This window comes from Brassica rapa, chromosome A04 (genome assembly GCF_000309985.2).
Source record: "Brassica rapa cultivar Chiifu-401-42 chromosome A04, CAAS_Brap_v3.01, whole genome shotgun sequence".
Lineage (NCBI taxonomy): Eukaryota > Viridiplantae > Streptophyta > Magnoliopsida > Brassicales > Brassicaceae > Brassica > Brassica rapa.
In genome coordinates this window covers 10,298,647-10,321,150 of record NC_024798.2, presented here as the reverse complement: position 1 = coordinate 10,321,150, position 22,504 = coordinate 10,298,647, and the positions used below count along the sequence as shown (strand labels likewise).

At 32.8% G+C, this 22,504-nt stretch overlaps 4 protein-coding genes and 1 long non-coding RNA gene across 8 annotated transcripts; 1 reads left to right on the top strand and 4 right to left on the bottom strand.

Moving 5' to 3' along the window:
* The first annotated feature begins 228 nt into the window (after positions 1 to 228).
* LOC117133493 lies at positions 229 to 6,259 on the top strand. The gene is made up of 2 exons (XR_004457342.1): positions 229 to 487; positions 783 to 6,259. It is a non-coding gene; the product is annotated as an uncharacterized LOC117133493 (long non-coding RNA).
* Positions 6,260 to 7,912: 1,653 nt separating this feature from the next.
* LOC103864003 (ribosomal RNA-processing protein 8) lies at positions 7,913 to 9,783 on the bottom strand. The gene is made up of 9 exons (XM_009141769.3): positions 9,525 to 9,783; positions 9,358 to 9,419; positions 9,228 to 9,279; positions 9,040 to 9,154; positions 8,859 to 8,953; positions 8,655 to 8,761; positions 8,440 to 8,554; positions 8,312 to 8,356; positions 7,913 to 8,213 (listed from the first exon to the last, which is right to left on the bottom strand). The coding sequence occupies exons 1-9, from the start codon at positions 9,726 to 9,728 to the stop codon at positions 8,142 to 8,144; spliced, it is 867 nt and encodes a 288-aa protein (XP_009140017.1). The 5' UTR covers positions 9,729 to 9,783; the 3' UTR covers positions 7,913 to 8,141.
* Positions 9,784 to 11,421: 1,638 nt separating this feature from the next.
* On the bottom strand, positions 11,422 to 16,676 carry LOC103864001. 4 transcript variants are annotated; one of them, XM_033289828.1, is made up of 5 exons: positions 14,639 to 16,676; positions 14,306 to 14,420; positions 14,081 to 14,202; positions 13,910 to 13,991; positions 11,422 to 13,842 (listed from the first exon to the last, which is right to left on the bottom strand). In XM_033289828.1, the coding sequence occupies exons 2-5, from the start codon at positions 14,326 to 14,328 to the stop codon at positions 13,692 to 13,694; spliced, it is 378 nt and encodes a 125-aa protein (XP_033145719.1). In that variant the 5' UTR covers positions 14,329 to 14,420; positions 14,639 to 16,676; the 3' UTR covers positions 11,422 to 13,691. The 4 variants fall into 4 exon arrangements, with proteins under 4 accessions (XP_033145719.1, XP_033145718.1, XP_033145717.1 ...); XM_033289827.1 differs by having other exon boundaries at positions 14,306 to 16,676; XM_033289826.1 differs by having other exon boundaries at positions 11,422 to 14,202; positions 14,639 to 14,911; positions 15,393 to 16,675.
* Positions 16,677 to 17,772: 1,096 nt separating this feature from the next.
* Positions 17,773 to 20,531, bottom strand: LOC103863999 (altered inheritance of mitochondria protein 32). Its single transcript, XM_009141765.3, has 5 exons — positions 19,770 to 20,531; positions 19,630 to 19,703; positions 18,683 to 18,988; positions 18,511 to 18,594; positions 17,773 to 18,371 (listed from the first exon to the last, which is right to left on the bottom strand). Exons 1-5 carry the CDS (start codon positions 20,001 to 20,003, stop codon positions 18,077 to 18,079), a joined length of 993 nt encoding a protein of 330 aa, XP_009140013.1. The 5' UTR covers positions 20,004 to 20,531; the 3' UTR covers positions 17,773 to 18,076.
* A 993-nt stretch (positions 20,532 to 21,524) lies between these two features.
* LOC103863997 lies at positions 21,525 to 22,444 on the bottom strand. The gene is made up of 3 exons (XM_009141763.2): positions 22,214 to 22,444; positions 22,001 to 22,132; positions 21,525 to 21,833 (listed from the first exon to the last, which is right to left on the bottom strand). The coding sequence occupies exons 1-3, from the start codon at positions 22,250 to 22,252 to the stop codon at positions 21,654 to 21,656; spliced, it is 351 nt and encodes a 116-aa protein (XP_009140011.1). The 5' UTR covers positions 22,253 to 22,444; the 3' UTR covers positions 21,525 to 21,653.
* Between the last annotated feature and the right edge of the window lie 60 nt (positions 22,445 to 22,504).

Sequence of the window (22,504 nt, the reverse complement as noted above, 5' to 3'; positions counted from 1 at the left end):
TTTCGAATTCAGTTAATAATGCCAACTTGATTCATTAATTAAGAAACTTTTGGTCAAATCTCTCCATTAAAATTAATTATTGCATTCAATACGGTCTAACTTATATAATCGCAATGCCACGTATATTCAAGTTAAAAGTCAAAAATACCCTTCTGAATTAGGATATATATATATATATATATATATATATATATATATATCTATATATATAAAGGGGAGTTTTCTCTCACCTCCTGCTGCCACATCATCTCTATGCATAGGGCATTTTGTGCCACCTGTCCACTTCTTAAAAAAAACTATTGGCAAGTTTATGTTTTCAGTGGGCTTTAAATACATATATGCTATAAAACAAAAGATTTCTATTGATGAATTTAAGAAACAGGCATGTAACCAGACGGCTGTTACATGTCTTCTACGTTTCTTGAGGCGCTTGATGTGAAAAGAGGGTGAGCTCATGGTCGCGGACATGATGCTTCTTGATGAAAAGGTATGTATCTATATATATAAAGGGGAGTTTTCTCTCACCTCCTGCTGCCACATCATCTCTATGCATAGGGCATTTTGTGCCACCTGTCCACTTCTTAAAAAAAACTATTGGCAAGTTTATGTTTTCAGTGGGCTTTAAATACATATATGCTATAAAACAAAAGATTTCTATTGATGAATTTAAGAAACAGGCATGTAACCAGACGGCTGTTACATGTCTTCTACGTTTCTTGAGGCGCTTGATGTGAAAAGAGGGTGAGCTCATGGTCGCGGACATGATGCTTCTTGATGAAAAGGTATGTATCTATGTGATAAGCTTCTACAATCGTTAAACCCAAATTTGCGGAAGGTTCCCTGCGTTCCAAGAAGTAGATTGTCAATATTTTTGATTTGTGTTCTTTTCCTTGAGTCCCTTGATAATGTGTTTTACATTGATTTGGTAGCCATATAAACAATTACCGTACTTTAACTTTCAGGTTCTTACATATTTTCTTTCCTTAAGTTTCTAATGTATAATTATGTTGGTTTGAACAGCCCTACTGCAATTCGTGTGCTTAAAGCAGCACTCAATGATCAACATGTCAGAATTCAAGTATGTCTCAGATGCTTAGTTGTAGTGACAAACTCATTATAAAAGGATTTATAAACTTTTTTTCTAGGATGCCGTGAATGAGAGACATTCTTATTCTATGGAACCGAAGAAGCTACTAAAGAAAGAAAGTCTTACTGCTTGAAAACTCTGTTGAATTTCCCAGTAAACTCTTGACTGGAAAGGTACTTATAACTTTCCCTGCTGATATATAGTTTCATTTATCTGCCTCCAATGATCGTTATTGGTTGAGTTCTGCAGAACATGGCCTCCAAAAATCAATCAAAACTGTATGAGCCCATAGAAGAGATTGATATAATGTTGAACCAGACATCATCCTCACCGGAGTTCCATTTTTCTTTCATATCTCAAAGTCACAGATTGTTTTTTTTTTTGGCAGGTGAACCTAAGGAATCTGAAGTCACATTCCTAGCTTTAACATTCAGTTATAAAGTTAGTCACAACACTGAGTTGCTACCTTTGGTACACTCCCCAAGTCCTACCAAACAGATGTATGTATTTTCTTAAGAAATATTTTTTCAAATCTTTGGAAGTGTTATTATATTATTTTCTTGACAATCTAATACATTAATCTTATTAGTATTTACAAAGAAAATGTTACATTATGTTTTATTAATGCATAAAACATGGATATAAAAAACATAAATATGTCCAAAGCTTAACCTGAGACGTATACATGCCCCTCTGAAGCTCACTTGAAAGAGTTTTTCATGTTATCTCTTACGTTTCATATTTATTGCTTTTATTTTTAACTTATTCATTTAAAATTCGTTAATAATAATGTATAGATAAAAGTTAAACTATCGTAAGATTATTACTGTCTGTTTGAGAGGGTGGTTTATACTTGCAAGGTTTGGGTAATTATAATTGCATAATTTTCAATAACATATAAGAAAAATTCATAAAATAGAAGTTAAGAGTGTCAATTAGCGATATTGTTTTTAACATTTCATCAACGTAACTCACCAAAAATTTTAAACATTAACTCTGCCAGTTTTTGTTTTCATTAATAATCATTAAACCCAAGATAATAGAAACTGACAATACATTGAGGAAACCAGCGAAAAATTAAAACATAATTGGAAAACGAAGGGTGACCAACTCGGGAAACAAACCGGACATAGCGATAAATTATAGGGATGTGTTAAGAACTGGGAAGTCAAGCTACGAAAAGACAAATCAGAAATTTATGAGTACAAATCAGAAATTAAGAACGAGATGAGAGACTGATTGTTCTGTACGAGCAATAATAGCTCTAACAAATGATAGAAAAAGTGGCAGAAGAATATGGTAATGATACTTTTACTTTAAGATATGCAAACATATATATATTTTAATGAATAATGATGCTTTCACTTTTAGAGATAGAAAAGGAAAACACATAGGGTCTGACTGGTGACCATTCGGGAATCAAGAGGAACGAATAAAAAGGGAATGTACGGGAACAAAATATCAGGAATGAAAAGGAATGGTTGTTCCTTATCAAATTTAACAAAGAATAATTTTGTTCTTAAATTCTCTACAAAAAAGGGAATGAAAAGGAATAAGAGGGAATTTTTATTCCTTGTGAATGGTGATTTTTTTTAGAAACGTTAGGGAATGCATTATTCCTCACCGTTCCTTGGTCACCATTCATACCCATAGTATAAAAGAGAGCGTAAACAACGCAGCTTGCATAATTGGAGAGGAAGGATGCTACAAGAATAAGTGGAGCTAAGGGAAGGCTGTTACTATACCCACTTATGTGCTCCAATGTTCCAAATTTGGTTTAGATCCAGTAAGGTCCACTATTGTGTCTACTCTGTTTTTCTTTCATGTAATTTGAATCAAGATCAGTTAATAAAGACATAGTTTTCAACTTTGAAGAGTGACGGAAAGGTTGAGACATGATTTTCATTACCAGAAGATGATCAAATTTTGAGAACATATACCGATCGAGCTACTCACACTTAACGAAAGGCTATTTATAAAAAGCTAATATCATGTTTTTCTTAACATACTTTCTGGCATACTCATTGCACTTGCACATCACTAATCCTATATCATATTACATTTTCTATTCCTATATCATATTACATTTTCCTCAATAGAAGAAGAATATCCTTAAATATTTGGGCCAGTAAGTTTTATGGTCTCTTTGTAACATTCTTACATTTAAGCCGGTAGATATGGTTGTCAAATGAATAGAAAGATTAATAATGCCAAAAAACAGTTGACTAACTACTGGCCACTCTAAAATAATTGTAAGTCTATCGTCATTAAATTGAACCAAACAATAGTAACTGAGTTTCCTTACTTTTTCGTTCGGAGAACAATAGCATTTTTTGTCGTTTTGGTATTAAAGATCAGATGAGGCACTCAATCACCTACGCAATTCTGCAAATGCAAATTATCTTTGTGGTTTATTACTTTTGTGCACATGAAAAATCAAGAAGAAAAAAAAGTTCCTAGATACCCTAGACTGGAAACGCACATTACCTACATCCGATCGTTGCTGGAGAAAAATTAAAAAAAAAACACTCAGTGTCTTCCTATTCAGCTGGAGGACGTATATCTAAAGAATATGGCTAGACTCAAACTCCCAAGAAGTTGCGACCTCCAAAACATAAATCATCTATCCAAGAATTGTTACTACTTCATAAGAGTTGAGAAATTTGTCGATTACATTGTTCATAGATTAAAAAAAATGTCATTGCTTACTTTGATTTTTAAAGAAAAAGCTGATTTTACATTTTTTCTATCATGAATATTTAAAAATCTTTAATTTATTGTTTGCTTTACTTTTGAAATTAATTATTACTCCGTCATGTACTTCCTACCATCAACTTTCCGTTTAGGATAAACCCATAAAATTCAAAAAATAAATAAAATTCTTTATACATACGTAAACCAAAAAAATACATTTCCCCCATAAGTTAATTTTTGTTTTTGCATTTTCACTAACATGTACTCATAAAATCCATTATTAGTCACGACCCTCAATTCTTAATTGGCAAGAACTACTAATTCTAACTCGACCGGATAACAACTAACAGATGAAAAATGAAACTAATTGAATTCAAAAGAGAAAACAACGTCGAAACCCGGCGCGTAGCGCCGGAATACCCCTAGTATATATATATAATGCCATGCCTTCTTTAGAAACTCAGTACGTGTCTAGCGAGTTATCATAAAATTGGAAATAAATCAAGGATTACTCGGAAATTTTTTTTATTTATCTTTTAGCTAATAATAAGTATATAAACTAAATATGTAGATAATAACCATAAGTACAAGCTGTCCTATTGGTTCGTACAATTCTATTTGGGTCTAAAAATCCAAGTTCGAGTTCTGGGAGAAGGTTTTCTGTCTGCAACCCAATTTCACATATGTGGCTTTTTCTAGTTTTTAGTTTTGTTTAAACTGATTTTTCATGTTTTTTATACCGTATCTAATGGTATATCTACAAAAAAAACATATTTGGATATTAAAAACTAATAAAATAGAGTTTCCAAATCGTCACGGCTATTTACCGTGGAACGAGTTTCCGGCTGCCGAACCGTTCACTCTAGCAAGTTTTACAACAGGGATGCCATGTATATTTAAGTTAAATGTCAAAAGTATGATTCTATATTAATTGACTTTTTGGACAATAATGTATATATCTATAATAAATTACCTCTAATTTTGTCTTTGTCAACTTTTCTTTTCATTGAAAATATGCCCAATGGGCAATATTACAAGCAAGTTTATAAAGTCCATGCCCTGTCAAATTACAAGCCCAGAATTTAAGTTAAAACTAAACCCAATATATTGATCTGAACTGTCTTTAGGCTACACGTGTTGTCCCACGCGCTTGCATGAATCCTCGATCTTGTATCACCTACGCGCGGACACGTGCCTCCGTCTGAGATGGGGCTCCGCCGTTGCGAAATCGTCAAACCCACTTGTAAAATCCTTCTTTCATGTAGCCGTCAAGGATGAAAGGAGCCTTCTTCGTCCGCTGGATTTAATACCCAAGTAAGCTTTGACAGATTGGTAACAGACCTTTACCGGAACGTTTTCATCAGAAAACTCTGATTCATCTAAGTCTGTCCCATAATCAACAAAGCTGAATCCAAAACCTTAGCTGATTCAATTCAAACAGGAGGCTTTACGAAGTTTTAATCGTAAAGATTTATTCCTTGAAATTGAAATAGCTAAGCATAACCATAGGACAAATAAAACATATCTAAAACTCAACGGGATGAGACTATTTCAGGAAAACAAAAGAGTCTTAGAGTGGTATAGAAAGAAGGATAAAGACTTAAATCGATAAAACAATGATCGAAGTTTATTAACTTCAACCAAAAACCGAGAAATCTTAAACTTGAAGAACAGCTCGGATTCGACTAAAGAACACAATAAAATTGCCAACGCGAAACAAAATTCCGCTACCGGAACAGAAAATCGATCGTTTTCGATCAAATATATTACAAACAAAAAAAAAAAGACTCTGAATCAATCCCTCTCCCCCTGAAAGATTTTAATTTGATAAGGGGGATGGAGATAATTTTCTCACCTCTGATTGTATTTAACTTATATTATATATATTATTCTGTAGTTTCACATTTTATATCTTTTTGTTTCATATGTATTATAATTTAAATTTTAAAATAAAAATACTTAGATTTTATAAGTAATTTTATGTGTGGCACATCATTTAATACAAAAAGCATTATGGTGAAATGCTATTTTCCTTGTCATTTTATATAGAAAACATATATTTTCAAAAAAAAGTAAAGAGTTATAATGAAATGTTAACTTATTTTATATAGAAAACATATGTTTTCCACAATTCAAGTTTGGAGTTTTAAAAGATTAAAATTGAGAAGTAAAGAGTTATAGTCTCATTTTTTAAAGTTTGATTTTTATTTCTGGTTTAGCTTTTAGAACAAGGATTAGAATTTTGACTCTTGTTTTAATTTTCAAAATACATAAATATAAAATTAATTTATGTTTTACATAGAATGTTGTGGTCTCATTCAAAATGGTATATTCAATTTAAAAGTAAATATATGTTTGTTTAGAAAAAATGCAAATAATAAGGTATGAAGAAGATTTTAGTAAGTTGAGAATATTGAATCCGTTTACGTAAAAATCATCTAAAGAAAGGAAATATGAAAGGGGAAACCATTCAAGGTATATATTGAAAAAGAGGTAGTATAAACATACTTTTAAGATATAAGTTGTCTTCATCAATCAGTTTTGGTGTCTCAAAGTCCATTTTCTGGTAATGTCATCAACTTTATATATATATATATATATATATGTAAAGTTCATATCTGATCTATTTGATTTTTTAAATAAATACATGTCTAGAGTTTGACATGCGCGACGACACGGCTATTTATTTAACTTGTAAAATCATTGTTACTTTATAAACTATTGGTAATTACTGGATTTTATTAAGTGTGGTCAAACAATATTAGATTATTGTTTGATTATTATTGTATTGAATGTGTTAGTATCACAAATAAATGATTACTAATACATTCAAGTATAATAATTTTTTTTTGTTTCTACTAATTTTATATTGTGCTCAAACCCTAATATTTAAAAAGGTAATTTTTTCAATATCATTTTTTTAAGTTTTTATCACCAAAATGTCTTCAAAGAAGAAAAAGATTAAAAGACATTTGAGAGAATATTGTTTAAAGGAGGTAAAAAAGACTCTTCAGTGGTTTTTAATATATAAATATAAATTAATATAGGAAATTTTTCTATTTTACATGTTAAAATTAGTAAAAACTAAAACAGGCAATTATAGAAAAGCTAAAACGGGCTATTATTGGAAATTTCTCTATTTTAAATGTTAAAATTAATAATTATATCTATATTATAAATGGACAACTTATTTTTTGACAAAAATATATGTTCAATATTTATTAAATATTAAAAAGGAGCCATATTGAATTTATACATTAATATGTGTATTATATGTTTTTTAGTTCGTAATAAACAGCTGGTAATACAAAATTTTATTCGAAATTTTTTTCGTTTATGTCGAATTTATGTTACTCACATACAAAATTATAATATTTTTTCAGTTTAGTTATTGTAAATTATAAAAATGGATTATGTCTTTGTACCTGAAGATTTTTTAAATTAAAAAAAATTGGAATGATATTTAGGAGTAATCACACATAGGATTTACGTGATCTATATATTTGGAAAATAATAATGGCAATGTAGTTTATTTAGATGAGAATAAAGTATTAATCGTGTTTTAGATTTACGTGGCAATATAGTTTTAATAATAGCGAAATATATGGCAAGATAATAAATATGTTTTTGATTTATATGTTAATTAAAGCGAAATATATGTTAGAGAATCACGTTTTGGATTTGCATGGCAATATAATAAATATTATTTGTGTATGTGTTATATTTAATTAGATAATCTTTAATTAAAAGGAGTGGTATGGAATGATAAATATTGAGTAAAATTCAGGGTTAAGTACAAAATGTACTCTTGTTTTAATAGATTGGATATATGTATATCTACAACTAAATATATGTACAATTTTCTATGTGTAATGTTTTTGTAATTATTTAACATATAATGTTATATATTTTATTTATTAAATTACTTATAAAAGTATTAAATTAAGAGTCGACAAAAAAAAGTATTAAATTAAGAAAGGAATATAAAATCTTTATAACAACTACAATTCTGTGAAACTTTATGTTTTATAAAAAACAATAATTAATTTTAAAAACATTAACCCTAGATATCTAACAATAATTAATTTTAAAAAACAATAATTAATTTACAAAAGAAAAAGGGAAAACAGCTTTGTCTAACAAAATTCTTACATTTTAACTCAAAGACCAATGTGATTTGATTCTCTCGTACAAAATTTTGCAAAGAACGATGAAAGTCTAAGCCTTTGTAGATAATCAGTAATGCCTAAATAATACAACATTGAAGAAACATACTCTTAGTTTGATCTTCCATCAGATAAACCCAGCAGGAAGTGACTGAAACATACTCTGGGGTGATCTTGCATTATATGAAAACCCATCATCGACGTTTATATAAGCATGCTTTCAACTCCGGCCACTCGATTTTCTTCTTATTTGAATTCAACTGCTCCTATATAAATCACACAATTAAAGAAAATGTTACATAACTAAAGTGGAGATCCAATCTCAGAGACTAACCGATCCTAAATGAAACTTTTATTTACTAACCTTTTTCTTGAAATGCAATAAGATGAACATCTTATTCGAGAAGTCCTGCACAAACAACCAAATGGGTTTCTTTTCTTATAGTGAAAGTTAAGAAAAGAAGAGTGTAAAAATAAATAAATAAAATTTACCTTTAAAGACGAGCTAAAACCAAGGTCAGAAACTGCTTTCACAAAGTCCTTTGGGTCTGCTCCTCCATTGTTTGGATCAAACCTGCTTTTGACTTCCGCTATAAGAAGCCAACCACTGTTGAACACACCCAAGGAATGTCTTATTCAGAAGCATGACAAATAAAAAAACTATGAAGAAAGCTCTTGCAAGTGAAAAAAAGAAAAGAAAGCAAAACCTTGGACGAAGAACTCGATGTGCCTCTTTGATGTAACTAGAATAGTTTGTTCCCATCAATGAAAGGCAGAAAACAGCAACATCTACTGATGAAGACTCAAGCGGAGTCTACCAAAGAAAGAAACCACAAATAACCAGAGTGAAAAAAAGAAAGAAACATCATGGAAGTATAGAGAATTGCAGTAGTATAGATTTTTGAACGTACATTTGACATATCACAGGCAATAACAGATGGGTCCTTTGAGACAAGATCAAAGGAGAAAACTTTGTTTTTCACACTCTTTGCAATTCTTGCATCACCTGACAACAAAAAGTAAACAGATTTATAACAAAGTAAAAGCAACTTCAGACAGTAGAAAAAACACAGGATAAGATAACCATCTCACCACAACCAAAATCAGCCACAACTAAAGAAGAGCTTCGAGACGATAACCAACTTATAATGGAGTTGACAGGAAGCTCAGGCCAATTTGTCATCTGTTGCTGATAACCTGTATGATACTGAAAAAACAAAACATAATCAATTACTTGTTGTTGATTAATATAACATTCTTATTATTTTTTGGGAGTTTACCATATCAAACAAGGTTGGATCTTCATTGAAGTAGTCTAAAGCTTCTTTTCCACTGATAAATAAAAAAAACAAACAAGATTATTGAAACTGAAGGAAAGTTGTCGGAAAGAAATGAAATTTGTAAACTTACGAGCAAGTGTAGAGCTTCTCGTTGAGCCTCCTGAAGTTCCCTCCTGATAGTTTCTCACGAAGCTGCAGATTTTTCGTAAAACAATTCAATACCTCTGTAACTTCAGCTACAAGACAGCAATCAAATCTAAGCTACACAGAGAGAGAGAAAGAGAGAAGAGAGAGAACCGTGTCGAGAAAGTTGGAAGGTTTAGGTCGTTTCGACAAAGCTGAAGATCCTCCATGTTGGTTGCTTTTATGGGTTTTGGTATCTCTTTGACGCTTTTTGTCGTTGTTTTGGTTCTTGGGTGTCTCGTTAGGCTCTTCTTTAGGAGTTTTAGGGTTTCGCTGTCTCTTCCTCTTCCCGTTTCTGCTCGTAGCTTCCTCTTTCATGGCTTTAGCCGTCTTCTTCCTCCACAGAAACTCTTTCTCTCAGCGTTAGGTTTGTTTCACAATGTAGAAAGATTGTGCTTTTCTGGGCCATAAGCTTAAGTTTATTGGGCTTTATGTATTTGGCCCAATACAGTCCCCTAAATACATTTTATTAAAGCTTCAACAAAATTACTTATAGATTATGATAGTTTGATATTCAACACGGCGATGTTGAATTCGATTTCATTGTTTTCCATTCATACCATTCTGCAGATACTTTTGTAACTTTTCTGCAGATACTTTTGTAACTTTTCACAGATTTTTACTTTCCTAATGGGTTCTTCACCGCAAAAGCTGTTATACTTGATATTACATAGCTTGTATTGTCTCTTTCTTTAGCTTGAGGTGGATCATGAGTCATGACTCGACATCTCATCAATCTTCTACGTTAATGAATACCAAACTAACAAGAAGCGAATTATGAGGACACAAAGCCTCTATTAGTGAATGCTCATGAGAATATATCTTGCATTATTATTACTAGAGTCGGTGTCCGTGTTACGCGGGAATAACATGTTTAAAGGGTTAATTTGCCAAATAGCCAATTTTAGAGGCAAAATGAAGAATATAGCTATGATTTTGACATTATTAAGTCACTGACAATTTTTTCCAAGTTTCATCCGGTTTTATCCTTTTTAATAACAAGTTGCAGGTGAAAGAAAAAATAAGTGATAACGTTGATGGTAAAAAATATGTGGACCTAAAAAATCAAGACTATAGTTGATAAGAAAATCAACGATGCTCAACAATGGATGATAGATGGTGGTGGTTACCGCAATGGCAATGGACGGAAGATGTGGTGGTGATGGTTACAACGACGGTGTGAAAACTATGGTGGTAGTGGTTGTAGAGAATGAAGCGGTCGTGGATACATGAAAAGATGATCTTTCATAATAAAGATTACTGTGGTTGTGGTGGTGCTCGTGGTAATCACTGACATAATTAATGTGGTTGAAGAAGGAGACATTATAAATAGAATGGAACATATCAAATAGTCTAGTACATATTGTTCAAATTTTGAAATGTATATGATTGCAATGAAAGAAGTAATGATTATCCCAATGTTAACTCAAACTTTCCATAAACTAAACTCAAAATACTAATCACTAAAACCTAAAAGGAAATATAAACCCTAACTCAAATATCAAAATATGCACATAGTACATAATATGAAGTAGTATCAAAATAGAATAGTAACAAACAAAATAGCATAGTTCATATTGTTCAAATTTCAAAATGTCTATGATTACATGGAAAAAAGTAATGCTTATCCCAACGTCAACCCAAACCTCTCATAAACTAAACCTAAAACACTAATCATTAAACCCTAAAAGAAAATATAAACCCTAACCCAAATATCAATGGTATGGAACAAACTGAATGGTATGAAATAGCAAATAGAATAGTATGATGGATTTCGTGGCGGTGATCATGTCGGATGTGTGGTGAAGTGGGGGTTACGGAGAAAACACTTGACTGTAGATTTCAAAAGCGGAGACGACATATCTTGCATAGATTATATGGATTTGGAGATGGTTGTGATGGCTATATAATTGGAGATGATCGTATTGTAATGGTGACAAAAGATAAGTGATGGTAGTTGATAATCGAAGAAGAAGGAAAATATATTTTTCTCTTTCATTAACCGGAGAACAGGGGCAATATAGTATATATTGTAAAAATAATGGAGGTACTTTATTTTTTGGTTAGTTACTTAATTATTGTTTTTTTTGTGGCTATACATCCCTATTTCCCTTTAAATAAAGTAAATTTATTTTTGTTTGCTAGTTTTTAGTTGTAGATAATGTAAGTTAATTTTTAGTAGTTTCAGTTTGATTCTCTCCTACTTGGTTCGTTTTTCAAAGTTCGGAATGAGAGACGATGGATATGTGGTGTGAAACTTAGAGTTGTTGATCCTAATTTCACTTAATATATTTCATACATTTTGTTATTTGTATTAAAGATAGCATATATTTTATTTAACTCTCAATGAAAGCAGTCGGCTTTTTTGGTATGAAATATGACAATTTCCTTTCTTAAGTTGTTGACCAGCTAGAAGAATATTAGTCTGGAGCCAGTTAAATTTGGAGAAATCAAGTGGATTTGATTTTATGATTTTCACAGGGCGCATCAAATTGATGGCAAATATGTGGTAGCAAAAACCAAAGCTAGAAGTCTAATGTGACTCTTTAAGAGTAACTTTCTTAGAGGGTTTAAAAACGGTCAAATAATTCGACTGCATGCATTGTATTTTGTTTTCTTGTTCTAAGTAGAATAATTAATAACTGGACATAAAATATTATAAATTGCATAACCAACAACTTTAAAAAGAAAACCAAAACCATGATGTTTTTCCAATAATAAACTGTCTTAGCAAAAAGAAAAGTAAATAACTAAGGAAAAATAAAAAAGACTGTTATTAGAGAAGCATGCTGACTGGATAGTCTATACCAGCCATTGATGGAGTGGCTTTAGTGTAGGTGATCTAACCACAACGCTTGATACGCTTTGGTTTCTTCTGGTCGTCAGTGGCTGAAGTTGGACGATCGTTTGCATAGGGAGATCCACCCCCACTGCTCTCAGCCACGTCTGAGATTTCCACTTCAGTTGCTGCACGGCTGTTTTGGGTTGTGGATAAAGGAATAGGTGGCGTGTTGAGTGGGGGATTCTTTGGTAGTAAAACTGCAGATGAGACAATTCTGGTAGCGGTCAAGGATAGTCTGGTAGATGTGAAATTGTAGTGGGCCACCTTGATCCTGAATTTCTTTGTTTGTCCTTTTGTATCAATAAAACATTGTGGCAGTGGAACCTCAAGCTCAGTCCCATCACCACCGTTTTCCTATTATAACAGCATCCCTTTATCAACTTGGTAGCTATTATAATGCAAAGACGTAGTAGAATAACACTAACCTCAACATAAGTGTCAATCAACTCTATTGCTTTTCTGCCAGTGAACTCTTTCCCAGCATCTCTGAGAATGATGAAAGTGAATTGCTCCTCATTATCATAGACAGACATCGCCACCCGGTAGTTGTTTAAAGGGCAAGTGATTAGTATATACTTTGTAGAATGCATATATGTTTGAAGGGAGAATCTTACTTGGCTACTGTAGTAGCATTTTCATTGCACCATTTTGGACAAATCAGTGTTGTAGACCCACGGTTTAACTTTGGCTTAGGCCTGGGCATTTTACCCGGACCGAAGACCCGACCCGAAAAAACACGGTTCGGGTAAAAACCGACCCGATCAAATTACCATGTCGGGTCTTGTTGCAGAGGATCCGCGGGTCTTGGACCCGACCCGACCCGACCCAAACCCGAAACTCGATGGGTATCCGAATTAATAATGTAAATTAAATAAAGTGCATCAAGGGAGAATCGAAGACGTGTTATTTGTCTAGAGAACATGGGGGTCAACCACTAGGAGACAACGGATTGTTGTTGTATCTCGCATTGTTTAATATATATACACATTTTAATATAATAAAAACACAAATTTTGAATAAAATTTCGAATATTTTCGGATATATAAATATTTTCAGATATTTTTTTGTATTTTTAGGTCTTTTTAAATCGAATCCAAACCGAACCCGACCCGAAACCGAAACTGAACTAAATTCGAACCGATAAATTCTAGTTACCCGAATGGATCTAACTATCTAAGACCCGGCCCGACCCGGACCCGGCACGATCCGAACCGACCCGGACCCGGCACGATCCTAAACTCTTAGACCCGAAAGACCCGGCCCCAAAAGGATCCGATCAGAACCCGACCCGATGACCCGAATGCGCAGACCTACTTTGGCTGACAATCCTTGCAAGCAATGTAATACCACTCAGTGCTAAGTTTGACATCATCAATTCTGGCAATGCAGTCAAAGTAGGCAATTTGAAATCATGTGCCAAGGGTTGTCAGCAACTAAATTCAAAAAAGTGTTTGATTTTCATAACCAAATGGGATTACCTTAGCAGGCTGACGCTTGATGAAGGCAGCAATCTCACTTATTGTGAGCGTCTCAGCTTTAACCACCTCAACAGGGTTGACCGAAGAAGTTGCAGATAGGTTCGTGGTCAACCTTGAATAAGAATTTTAAATCAGGCGATGATCAAGGCTGTTAAATTATAGGAAACTAAAATACTAACCAGGTCAAGTACTCCTTGGGGGAGTCAACCTCTTCGTCCAAAAACACTCTGGAATACGACATTGAACTTAGGCGCAATTTTCCTGTCAATACAGAAGTAGTTAGTGTTAGGTTTATGTTACTGAGATGTGAGTGAGTTGGAGGTCTTATATGGAGTGTGAGAGATTACCACCTAGTCTTTTAGGATTGACCGTTGTGATCAATAGAACCGTTGGAGTGGCTGCACATGCGTCAAACTTAAGGCAGAAATTTTCCGCAGCCTCGTCCCATAGGTAGATGTTCATTACTGGACCACTGCACTTTAAAAAAGAGTGGATGTTTAAATGAGAAACTTAAGGTGAAGGGATCATAAATTAGCAAACGATATATATGCATTGGTTGAACTACAACTGGTTACTTTTTAAGCTGCAAATGAACCATAACTCTCCGAGAAGTTGAGTCATCCTTGGTGCACAAAACCGGACGCTGATGGAGAGGCTGACCATCGACCAGCTTAAGGTGGCCAACAACATCTACAACACACAGTCACACACATAGTTACTCAAACGGTTAGAAACAATGTACGAAGAAGCTACACTGGTGTTTGGCGAGAATGAAATTTTTTAAGGTACCTAGGTTTTGAAGATTATTATTTTCTTTCCAGCAGAGTATTTATAAAACAAACAGATGGTTTATAATTCCGGGATTTTTTTAAAAGTTTAAAATTGATAAGAACTCATCTAAACCTTACCGTGAATATCCCTTCTGAGATCGCAGTTGGCTTCAAAATCTGAAAATGAATGGATCTGAAGCGCTCTGTCAAAATGCCTTCAATGTTTTCTTCAACCTTCGACAGGGCAGAGACGTGTGAGATGCAAATTACCAGCTTTTGATCAGCAACATGGTACATCACCTTGCTGTTGGATGCATAGAATTTTGTCAGTGTGTAGATGCTCCCACGCTCGAGCTCTTTTTCATATTGGTTGCGGAGATTCTGACCGATGAACCCCTGAGCCAAAGTACCCTACAGAGCAGAGAGACAATATTGAGTCAGTTGAATATCATAAAAGTAGAATGTCTTACTTCAGTCTGTTGCTTGTAATGAATGTAAAAAATATCTGCAATATATCAAGTTATAAGTGTTAAAATAGATAGATATAAGGCAACAAAACAAACTTTTCAGTTCTTGTATTATTCAAAGACATGTTTTATATTAATCTAATCTCTATCACAGCACTCTCGAGTAATTCTCTCAAACCAATACATTTTTTTTTCCAAGAGACGCTAATATAATAGATATATATAAGGCAATAAAACAAACTTTTCAATTCTCGTATTAGTCGAAGAGATGTTTTATATTAATCCAATCTCTATCACAGCACTCACGACTAATCCTCTCAAACCAATAAATCAAGTATTTTTTTTCCAAGATACGCTAATATACTTTTCTGTTCGTGTATTTCAGAAGTTGGCACCGACATGAATAATGAGACAGGAAAACATACCTCTTCATCGATCATAAGCATCTCAATCTCAAGAAACATGCATGGTCCTCCTTTGACATTCTTGCGAGCTTCCCAGAAATGAATAAGCCTAAATTACAAGGTGGAATCTCCTGATCCTGGTGAAACATGTCGGAAGAGGAGAGGAGAAGAAGCTTCGTCGGTGAGGATTGCAGTCTTTTTTGCCATGATAAAGGTATGGATTTTACGATACGAGGAAAGAGTGATGGGTAATGGTGTATAAATAGTCTGAGAAGAAGCAAATACATGGAGCTAGATATCATCGAGCCGGAGGGGGAATGTGGAGGGTCAGTAGGCATCTTGAATGGAGGATTTATGGGAGACCATTGAAGTTTCATCACTCTCATCGGAGGCGTTATGCTGGAGGAGTTGGGGGAGAGGAAGACATTTTGTCTTATACTTCTTTATAATTTTTATATTTTATTGCCTTTTCTGAATATCAATGTTCTTGGTTTTTTCCCCTAATTTCGTTTTAGCTTTAGTATTAAACGTTTTGTCCTTTTCTGAATTTATATCCATAAGAGTTGCAGAATTTTCATCATGAATTATACGGTATAATCGCCGACCAAAAAAGAGAATTATACGGTACAACTAGGTGTCTTGTCCGCATATGCGGGCTTAATCGTTTAACAAATATTTATTAGTTTATTTTTTATTAATTCAAAAACCATCATAATAACTTATTATTTATGTTTTCAAAAAAATTAAATCAAACATATATATATATATATATATATGACAAAAATCTAATTAAATATATATATGTTTAATTAAAATTTATTAAAGATAACATTGACTTTAACCATTGAATTTATTATAATTGTTTTATAGTTTATTTTTAAATTTTATAATTGAAAAATATGTTTTAAGATAACAACACAATATATAAGACTTATCTTATTTTTTAAAAAGTTAATATTATTAATAAAAATTCGTTTTTGGTTATATAATTAATTATATATATAATTCATTAAGGGTATTATAGATATTAACCGCTCTAACTTTTAACGTGAGAGCTCGATTCCAAAAATTTACTTCGCAAATAATAGTATAACTAGATATTCTGCCCGTACATGCGGGCATAATATTTTTATAGATATTTATTAGTTTATAACTATCAAATCAAAACCAACATAATATATTATTAATTATGTTTAAAATAAATAAATCATGCATTAAAATTTATATTTTATAGTAAAAAATAATATATTTAAGAATTATCTTATGTTTTATAGAAATTAGTTTTAATTATTTATATTTTAGATAATTCTGATATTATTAATTTTAATCATTTATTTTCATTTTTATTTTTCGACTAATTTATATAATTGATTTATTAAGGGTATAAACGATATTAACCGCTCTAATTTTTAACGTGAGAGCTCAATTCCAAAAGTGAATATTATTTTCAGATAAAAACATAATATATTCAAGAATTATCTTATGTTTTACAGAAATTCATTTTTAATTATTTATATTTTAGATAATTCTGATTATTATTAATTGTAATCATTTATTTAATCAGATAAATTTAAAATTCATTTTTATTTTTGACTAATTTATATAATTGATTCATTAAGGGTATAAATGATATTAACTGCTTTAACTTTTAATATGAGAGTTTGATTCCGAATATTTACAATTTTTATAATAAACATTATTTAAAGATAACAACACAATATATAAGTATTATCTTGTTTTTTAGAAATATAAAATATTTTTCAAGATAATAACAAAATATATGAGAATTATCTTTTTAGAAACTTAATATATTAATATAAAATTCGTTTTAAATTAAATTATTATATATAAAATTTTATTAAGGGTAACAACGACATTAACCAGTCTAATTTTCAATGTGAGAGCTTCGTTGCTAAAAATTACTTAGCAAATAATAGTATAGATTAAATTATTATATATAAAATTTTACTAAGGGTAACAACGACATTAACCAGTCTAACTTTCAATGTGAGAGCTTCGTTGCTAAAAATTACTTCGAAAATAATAGTATAGATTAATTAAAATTTATTAAAGATAACATTGACTTTAACCATTGAATTTATTATAATTGTTTTATAGTTTATTTTTAAATTTTATAATTGAAAAATATGTTTTAAGATAGCAACACAATATATAAGAATTATCTTATTTTCCAAAAAGTTAATATTATTAATTAAAATTCGTTTTTGATTATATAATTAATTATTTAGAAAATTCATTAAGGGTATTATAGATATTAACCGCTCTAACTTTTAACGTGAGAGCTCGATTCCAAAAATTTACTTCGCAAATAATAGTATAGATCGATCGACAATAACCGGGTTCCATTGTGAACCAAATCAAACAAAAACGAACCAGACCATTAAACCAAATCAAAGTTTTATTAAGTCCCAAGAAGTTGCCCCATATAAAAAAAAAAGATATCATTCAGATACAATATGGCCCATCAAGAAAATTTTCACCAAACCACAAAATACAAAGAACAACCACAAAGTGGAAGATAATGAAAACTACATAAAAGAAGAGAATTAAAAAAAAAACTCCCAGAAACCAAAAAGGTTTGTATGTTTCTTAAATGGTATGAAATGACAGATAAAAAAAAAACATAAACAAAACTTCTGTTTGAATCAAATAGCCAAGTAAGAAGCGTAAGGTTAGGTTGTTCTTTATCCTGACCTCTTGAAAAAGGTGTAACCAATCATGGCTAAAGTTGCAACGGCTCCAACCACGGCTGCTCCAAGATACATCTCTTCTTTGTCAAGAGGCTGGAACCATATGGCGCACTTTCCTTCTTTCTTGACTGGCTCTGGCTTTGGGTTTTCGTTTTGGCAACACGAAACACTGCCGTTTGCTCCTTGGCAACACCCTCCTGTGAAATTCTCAACTACAGGGTTACCGTTCGGCACCACTCTCTGTTCATGCTCTTTCTCAGCTACACCTTCAGCTAAGCCCATTTGTCCCCTGAAACAGAACAAGTTACTTAAGTTTAGTGTAGTCTGAATAACTGAATGAAAATTAAACCTACAACACCATAATAACAACAAAAACAATCGTGAAAGAGACGTGCACAAACTACAAAGCAAGAGTTTAAGACCCAAACCTCCAAATCCTTTGAATGATTTCTCCTTTTGCAATATGCTGGTCAAGCAATTCAGGAACATCATCAGGAGTTACATACCCATACCTGCATTTGAAGTAAACCACGTGATGCATCATAAAACTACTTTTAACATTTTTCAGTTTCTTTTCGTTTGATCCACACATTTACTTACCAATTGCCAGAGATCTTTCCAGCAGAATCAGGACTGAAGATGATTATATTACCAGCATACTTGTGCTGTCCAACGTGAGAGCATCGCTTGAGAGAGATTTGGTCTGATAGTCCACGAGAGCCAATCTCCTGCACGAACCTCTCTAAGATGACCGGTCCACAAACACCACATCTCTTGTCTCGACTAGCGTGAGTACACACGAACACAAATGTTCCAGATATCTTTTCCTCTCTCCCAGATCTCCATGGATTCCCATTCACAAGCACATCTTCAAAGAAACTTTCCACTTCAGTATCCTTAATCCCCCTTGTAGATCATAAAATCAACACACATAATTAGCATCACGATTAGAGACTCAGGTTTAGTAACTAAGCTGTACATGAAGTAGGTCGCGGCATTTGTAATTAAACCTTACATCGAACCGAATCCGAACTGAAAAATTTGAATCGTCACCCAGTCCAATCTATAAAAATATCTAAATGTAGCTCTATACGGGGTAGTGGGTATTATCCAAACTTTCAAAAAAAAAAAACCAAAAATATATTTAAATCGGAATTAGTACAGAATTGCAAGTATGTGGAACTTTATTGAGTATCTCAAATTTTATATGATATCTAAAAATACTTGAACCTAAAGTATTATTAGCCCAATCTTTAATGAGTTCGAATTCAAAATGAATCTTACACATAGTTATAAAATCTACGCGGACTCGAAATATTATTAACAATCTATATAAAACCCGAATGAAGTCTAGGAGGCTGAATCTGAAAACTAGATCCAAACTCAAACGGTATCCGAACATGGATGCATAGAAAATCTATAATCGAATGTAGTAATTCCAAAATTAGCAATCTCCACTCTTTCAGAATCAGTCAATGTTCTAGTCAACTGTCTTTCCCAAAACAGATTTACGCTTAGAATAAAAAAAACTAGAAGAGGGAACTCACTTGTATCTAACCATATCAGGAAAAATCAACACATCTCCATCAGATCCACCACCTTCGCATACATTCAGCTTAGTCTACAACACGCCAAAAAGTCAGATTAAGACGTTGGATATTAACAAAATAGCTAATGTTTGTATTACCTGAACAAGGAGATCCGATTTGCGATCCTTGAGCAACGTAGCGAACCTCTGAGGCAAACCTTCCTCCTCGACGTGTGAGATCCAAGCTTCAGGAGTCTTGTAGAGAACGAAAACATGGCGACCGTACGAAGTTATGGAGTTAGCGATGTTGGTGCTGTACATCTCCGGCCTCTTGAACCCGAACTCCGAGTCTTCCGACGCCGGAACTGAGCTCATATTCTCAACAGTCGTCATCTTTCAAAGAGAGAGAGAGAGAAGGGGATTGAAGAAGAAGCAGATTCGAAAATAGAGGACGCACGCAGTGCAACTTCAACGTTTTAATATTCGATCGTTCGAACACGTCTCGAGGCACACACACGAGTGTGGGTCCTGTATTTTGTGATATGACAGGTTGGTGATGTAAACTCTACCTGACAGACGGAATCCTGCAGAGCGACTCGTTCGTTATCTAATTGTTTAGTGACAGCCAGTTGCTTTAGTTATATTATGCCACGTTGGTCAACTGTACCACACGTATTATATCATTTTCTTGCAAGCTAATGGTCTGGTGATGTGAGCTTAAACATCTATTTTATACCACTGGTGATAATATAATTAAACCATAGTTACAATTTACAAGGATTAAAAACTGGGCAATTGTCAATAATAGCACCTTTTGAAGTTTATGTCTCAAAAAGAGCACTAGAAGGAGAAAGTCACAAAAATGACATTCATTAAAGGGTAAAATGTCCCTAATATCCTTGGTTTAAATTAAATAAACAAACAAAAATAAATAAAAAAATAAAAAAAAATAAATAAATAAAATAAATAAATAAAAAATATAAATTTTTTTTTTATAGTTTCAGATTATATGTTTTCAGATTCGAAATTTTTATAATTTTTTTTAAAAAAAAAGTTTTTGAATTTTTTTTTTATTTTTTTTAAATTTTCTTTCTATAGTTTAAAAATAATTTTTGAAACTGTTTTATAAATTTTTATTTTTTATTTTAGTATTTATTTTTTATAAAATTTTAAACCCTAATTCCAAAACCCCACCCCCTTAACTCTAAACCCTAAGGTTTGGATTAATTAACCCAAGGGGTATAAGTGTATATTTACCTCTTTAATGAAACCTATTTTTGTGACTTTGAGCTTTGAGTGCTACTTTGGGAACAAAAACTTGGTTTGGTGCTATCCTAGTCTTTTTCTCTTAAAAACTTAACATATATGGATTTGGCATAAATTCTTGGCTACATACATTCCTAATTGTATAGTTTATGATGAACTCGTCAATCGACCTTTCAAAATTTTCAATGACAAATTTTGGCGAACGTTTCAATTGTATGCTATTAATTTAATTAATTTATTAGTTGTTTACACCACTGGCAGAGCAGAAATAAAATGTTTTGGACTTGTTCGGATTACCGGATTGAATCGTGCACGGACCTAAACTACTGCCAGTATACATTAATCTCTAAGGTTGACCAACTTTCTCATGGTTTGTGTTGATCGAGGTGTGACAAACATCATCTGACGTTGAGCTAAACCGGGTTGGTCTAGCTGGTGGAGCATTAATCAAACACTTGGTTTTCAAATGTACCATTTTACTCTGGATCTATATAAGAAACAAAAGGATTAGACTTGAGTAGTGAGTTAGATTCAAGAGGCGCGAGATTGATTCATTGTCTCTTCGAGAAAGCTCTTGAGGATTCTTGTAACTCCTAATTAAGATCTAGTGAATTGCATCAAATAACTCATAACTCCTAAGATAGTGAATACTGCATGAACAATACATTCTATCATTACCATGATTATGACAACAATCCATCATCATCAACATCGTACATGCTCTTTATTACATTAATGTATTTAGGAAAACAAATTCTAAGAAAAGGGAGGAGGGGTTCAAGAATTTTGGAGCAGATTGTCGAAATAAAGGTTTAAGACATATCTAGCGGCGGAGAGAACATCAAGCCGCCTCTCACTAGGCTCGTACTTACCTTTGCGCAGCTGATACCGATGAGTCACGGCGGAGATTGTGTACGTTTGACCTTCGATCATCACGTTCTCACCGCACTGAAGATTCTGCAAAAATCACAGCCTTTTTTCCCATCAAAATCAGCTAGATGAAACCACATCAATTTGACGAAGAAATTCAAAGAATGTTGATCAAGGGTGTTTAGTTTTCTTCTGGAATTTTCTCGAGAAAATGAAGTGAAAGGAAGAAGAAGATGAAGGGATTTGGGACTGACATGAGGAAGGCAACGAACGCCGAGAGACTTAGGTGGGGGAGTAATTTCAATGACTTTATAAGGAGAAATGCTTTGATCTCTTCCTTTCTCTTTCTTTCTGCAATCTATCTTCAACCTCCTCCTCCTCTCTACCTGCAATTTCCAAAATCCCTAACGTTCAGAAAGATAAACAGCAGCTGAATTTGCCATGAAATTCGCTCTATAAATCGCTACTTTTCCGATGCAGACAATGTTCGATGCAAGTGTTGCCATCTCCAGATGTCGGATTCTCAGACCCAGAAAATATAAAAAGAGATTAGGAAACGATAGAGGGGCAGCAGTCAAAACAATGATGAAAAGAGATCGCCTTGGTGAAATTTCCGGTGGAAAAAAAACTTTTAAGTTTCGTCTGAATCAAACAATCGAGGCAGATATTTTTGGTCAATTTGTGGTTCTCACTTAGGGAGAAGTAGACGACAATCAAACCTTCGGACTGACTTGGAAGGTTCATGATAAAAATATGCA